Genomic DNA, 5,586 nt, shown 5'->3' on the forward strand with positions numbered 1-5,586 from the left:
GTTTGTGACAGAAACGTTAGCCGTCTACTAAGAATCTAATGGTCAAAGTAAGGCTCTAATAACAGAAACCTATTATGAAAGTTAGCCGTATTAATCACACTAAATCCTAATAATTTGACAAAGTCTATTTAAAATATCAACTCTAATCAATTGGTCTGGTTTAAGGTCACTGCGGAGCTGTGTAACATCGGCTGCTCCAAGTAGAACAAATTAAATTATCATTCCGCAACAGAAATGTTTCCTCCTTTATGGTTACAATGAATGAATGATTTATTGTAACGTCTAAAACTAAACGTCTAACATGTAGTCAACCAGAAGATTTTCTCAAAGTTCAAGACATTTTTTAAATAAATTATTTTCAAACTATCTTGTAACATCTTTGGGCACACTTACATCTTCAGGTGAGCAAAAGAAAACATGAGAGTGAGTCATAATCTGTCTTGTAAGAAGCTAATTGACATATGCAGTAATGTTTTTAAAGTGGGTTTATTCTGTAGAAAAGTCAACTTTGGGCTTCTTTGAGAAAAATCATTGTTTTATTTTGATATAAACAATTGCAAAAACATGCATTTTCCATTTATTCAAGAGGGAAAAAAAAGATTAGCTGTGTAATAGAAAGTCCTTAAAGTGACACTGGAAAAGTTAAGTATGTAGGTCACAAAACCTCTAAATAGTGCAACTCTGCAAAAATGTAGTCTGTTTTTCCACCTCCTACAGCGTAAAACACCTAAAAGAATGAAAATAAAAAATAAGAGTCTGCACATTTACAACACAAAGTTTTATTAAATGTTAGAGAACATGATTGGAGCTCATAAAATTACCTCAATGTTCTCCTTAGTGTGTAAGGAAGTTACTATATAAAGAGTAGAAATTCTACCAAGAGAAAAAGTGTCAGTTTTACACAAAATATATTATCTTACCCCAAAACTGCAGATGTGAAGCTAACGCTAAAGAAACAGAACATTATAGAGAACAATAACTACAGTTTTCAATGAGAGGGGCAACACAGTGTTACTCCCATCAAACATGACAAACAGAACATGAGGCTGTAATATTGATTCAAGAGAAAGCAAGTCAAACATCAGTGATTTCTTTGCTAATTATATACACATCACATAAGGCAGACGGTTATGGATAAGGTCAATGTGGAGAAGTGCACTTGGCTTCAAAGCGTACATTAGCAGAATGAGCTACTCAAATTGCGCAAAAAGAAAAAAAAAAAACATTAAAAAAATTACTAAACCATGATCATTAGTGTCCATTCTCCATTTTTTTCCGTTTGTGAAATGAATCAGGAAACTTTCTCTGGATTGGACAACATGCATCTATTTTTTTTGTTTTGTTGCAGTCGGAAGTGATCTTTGGTGAAAATGTAAACAATTGCGACAGGAAGAGAAAGAAAGAAACAAAAAAGTCTTGAGGAAAAAGAATCCAAAGAGAACTAAGAAACGCCTCAGCCCTGCATCCTAACGTCGTTTAACACCTTCCAACTTTTAAAAGCGAACAGCGCTTGTGTTACGCAAGCCGTGTTTCAGAACAGACAGCAAGCTTCGCATTGTGAATTACAACTTTTTTTTTCCTTTTTGGATCCCATTCGAAAGGAATGGGATCCAAAAATAATAATAAACTGAGGCACAGTGATAAGGATGATAGCTTCGATAAGAGGCCGCTTTGGGAGTTTAAGCTAAGGCAAGCTAAAACACATGAGATATAATGGATAGAGTCGGTGTCTATAGGGGCTGGAGGCCTCGGAGCCACACGCTTAAGGCACATTCATAAGCATAAAAAGCACTGCCTGCTAAATCTAAACCCCCCGATAATCCCAACAAAAGAAAAATCATCTTGGTTTTGTTCTTTCTACACCCTCCCGATTCAGCGCAGAACAAATGTGACCCTCGATCTGCCGTCGCTTCATCTCACTATCCACCTACCCGCCCCATCTGCCCGAGCGGCTTTCACACGCTCTACCACTGCTCCCAGCTGAACTCGTCCCCACCTCCGAAGATGACGAAGAAGCCGAGGATGGTGAGGAAGATGACGGCGTTTCCCGTCATCACCAGGCCGCAGGCGCCCCACTGGATCTGTAAGAGAGCAGACTCGGGTGTAAGCACGCGACACGGCGCCGGGGTCGGCAAAACTTGCTCGTTTGGGGTTTTTCAACCTCCAGATAACATGCTTAGCCGGCCTGTAGGGGGCGCTAGAGAAAAATGTTTTGGCGTTAGAAAAATTTTAAAAGTTTAAATTTATGACTAATTATTATAGTGAATAAAATTAAGAAAATAGTAAAAACTGAAATTGAGAAAACATTTTGTTGGCTGAACTAAATCAAATTAATGGAAAAAACTGGAACTGGAACTATATGATGTGTTTGTAAAATGATCTAAAATATACTGAAATATAGATATAATATTCTTCATTTTTATGTTGATGAATCTATTTATTAGCCTTTCAAACTGATGTGAAATTCATTACTTTTTTCTACACAAAAGCAGTTTACATGCTCTGTTAACACTATTACATAAAAAAAACAATTAATACTTTCCCCTTTTTTGGTTGCAATTTGCCAAGGTCCAAACAAAAAACGAAAAATGGGAAAAAGAAAGAAAAAAAAAAAATTAAAAAAAAAAAAAAAAAAAAAAAAAAATCCTTAAAAAAATTTTGCCTCAAGAGAATGTCGCTACAAATTTAATTGGTTTTCTGACTTAAAACTTCATTGAAGCAATTCATCTTTGTGCGTATTCACCTTTTTTTTTTTTTAACCTTGAATGTAATTGTTTGCCATAATTTTTTTTCAGCATGTCCCCTAAAGCCCAGGCAGTCTAACGGGTGTGAGTACTTTGGAAAGGCTCCGGATGCATAAACGCAGGAACAAAGAACTCACCGTACTGTTTCGGGCCAAGACAATGGGGAGCCCAAAAGACGACACCACGATCCCCGTCGTTAAAAAGTAGGCCAGCTCCCTGCATGCATTACTGGACGAGTCGTCGTCACTCAGGCGTCTGGATATGAAGGTTGGGATGGGACTCAACACGTAGAAAATCAGCACAAAAAGCGGCCAGTAAACCCTGTGAGAGACGGAACAGGAGGACAGATCAAACACCAGAGTATTTCCTCTGCGATGAGAAAACATCCCAGTTTGGGGCTGGAGTGAGGCAACGACTGGTAACAACATGTGATCTGTCAGGTCAGTCGTCCCGTACCGAATGCTTGAGGAGCAAACTGTCTAAAACCAAGTTGGTAATTACGTATTTTTTCCGAGAAAATGTTGGAGAGACCGAAGCAAAACACAGATGAGTTCAGAAAGTGTAGAGCTCCAGTCCACCAGTCAACTAATTTCTTATTTTTGATTTGAGAGATGGATGCAAAAAACATGTAGGTTTCAGTTTGAGCTGAGAAGGATTTATTTTTCCAAGCATCTAAGAGGATATTATAAAAGATGACAAGTTGCTTGCCCTTCTGTTATTTGTATGTTTCAACAGTAAAAATATATTCTGCAGCAACTAACTTCAGTTAGTTTAATAGTAAGTTACAAATTTGTTTTTGAAAAATAAATCCTTTTTATTTTGTTATTTTGGGACACAGTTAAAGGCAAAAAAAAAAAAAAGCTTTTAAAATGACATCTGTCATAATGCTAGAGTGCAGGGCTAAGCTTAGTTAGCACTTCTGAAAAAGTCTTTAGATTTTCCTTCTAATCAAAGTAAGTGATGCGTTTTGAACTACGTTTTTTTTTTTATTATTTCTTCCAACACAACTAAAAGTATTTTTTAAACTAAAATTACACCTAAAAATGTCTAAATCGTTCATAGATTTCTGAGCTAAATTTGATGGATGTTTGGTTTGAAAATGATTTACTTGTGCTACTATTTCTTTTGTTTGTTTTGTATTTGTAATTTTCTGAATGCCTACTTTCTACTTCTATTTAGGTAAAAATATAGTGAAGTGCCACTACGCTTACCTGAGAACCATTTTCAGCTCATCTACCCACCTGACACTCAGTCGGCTCTTAAATTCCTATCAGGAAATTAAAATTCTTGCTGCATTTTTTTATGCCAACAACCTTGACAATATTCACAGATCAACTAGTTAATAATAATAATAATCAAATTATTCAGTGCGCAACTTGAATAATTTGGGTTGTTTAACAGCATTTGAGATTTAAATTCATCTTTCCATCTATTTTGTAACTTTCTGCACACTGATATTATCACTGGAACTTGACAAATGAAATTAGTTCCTAGTCAGAATCAGCTTTTCACACAAACAAGGAAGTTGACTTTGACTTCACTTTGCTCCCAACAAGACATTTAAAATATAAATATACTTTTGTCGCTCTTTTTTAAATCTCAGACTGGCAGTACGCTTAGAAAGGTGGGCAGGGAGATGTTGGAGTAGGGGATATGATCTTCATCCATTATGATCGATGGAAGAAATGGTTTGAACTTCCTCCTCTTTGGGTACATAAAGAATGTGTGCTTAGGGCGTCCAAAAGGCTGGCACCAGCCCTGTTGCTTGCAAATTTTTTTGTCAAATGCTTTAAACATTTGACAAATGTCAAATGTTTAACATTTGACATTTGTCAAATGTTAAATTTGACAAATTTAACATTTGTTAATGTTTAACATTAACAAATTTTTGTGGCAATCTTTGTTGCCACAAATATTATTTATGGCAACAAATAATCTTCTGGGGTAGGCTTGTCACATCTGAACATTAAATATTCCAGAATGTCAAATTTTGAAATGTTGTGCCCTCCCTAAATTTTAGCATACTTATAATTTGGGAGTCATTTCTAAATTTTAGTTGGGATGTTTTAATTTAAATAATTTTTCTGAACATACTTAGCCTAACAATTTATAGTTCATGCCGATTTGTTACTGTACAAATGTAAAAATGCAGTAAAGCATGGTGAGCTACATACCCGTACTGTTCCAGTGCGCAGCCCAGAAGAAGAAAAGTCAGTCCGATGGCGCCGCTGAACGAAAGACCAACCAGAGCTAAAAGGAGATATCAGAAATTTAATAACTTGACGGCAATAAATGAGCAGTAATAAATGAAAACGAAAGTGCAACACGCAAAGCTAAATCTTTCCTTAGCTACGGACTCGCTACAATATTTGCTACAAAATATGTTTGCACTCCAAGACTAACGCAGCATAAAAACTAGTAAGCAGTTTACAAAGTCTATATATTTTCTATGTGATAATAAATAACCTGTAAAACGTCACACAGTCTACTGATAGTGAAAATGATTCCCGAAAGGTTACAAACAAAAGCTAATAAAGTTTCTGAAGTAGGAGACCGTCAAAACTTATCAAAAACTTAACTGTCAACCCCTGAACCTGTACAGAAACGTTTCAGCACTGTACCTTTAATCCCAGCCATTGTTATAAATCTGTTAAATGCTCCCTGAAAGATTGTTATTCTCTTCTTTGAATATTGTTTATGATCCGAGGCGTTTTGTCTTGCTGGACGAACTTCCTGCTTCCTCCATCGGAGTTTCCTGAGGCTACGTCACATGACTGTCTTAAAGCGACAGTACCATGTTAGTACCCATCCGCCGTGGTAAACATAATATGACATTTTATAT

At 36.1% G+C, this 5,586-nt stretch overlaps 1 protein-coding gene across 1 annotated transcript; it reads right to left on the reverse strand.

Moving 5' to 3' along the window:
* Window positions 1-763: 763 nt before the first annotated feature.
* Window positions 764-5,511, reverse strand: leprot (leptin receptor overlapping transcript). The gene is made up of 4 exons (XM_007554918.2): window positions 5,366-5,511; window positions 4,919-4,994; window positions 2,882-3,065; window positions 764-2,081 (listed from the first exon to the last, which is right to left on the reverse strand). The coding sequence occupies exons 1-4, from the start codon at window positions 5,379-5,381 to the stop codon at window positions 1,965-1,967; spliced, it is 393 nt and encodes a 130-aa protein (XP_007554980.1). The 5' UTR covers window positions 5,382-5,511; the 3' UTR covers window positions 764-1,964.
* Window positions 5,512-5,586: the final 75 nt, after the last annotated feature.

Source organism: Poecilia formosa, unplaced genomic scaffold (assembly GCF_000485575.1).
Source record: "Poecilia formosa unplaced genomic scaffold, Poecilia_formosa-5.1.2 Scaffold67, whole genome shotgun sequence".
Classification (NCBI taxonomy): domain Eukaryota; kingdom Metazoa; phylum Chordata; class Actinopteri; order Cyprinodontiformes; family Poeciliidae; genus Poecilia; species Poecilia formosa.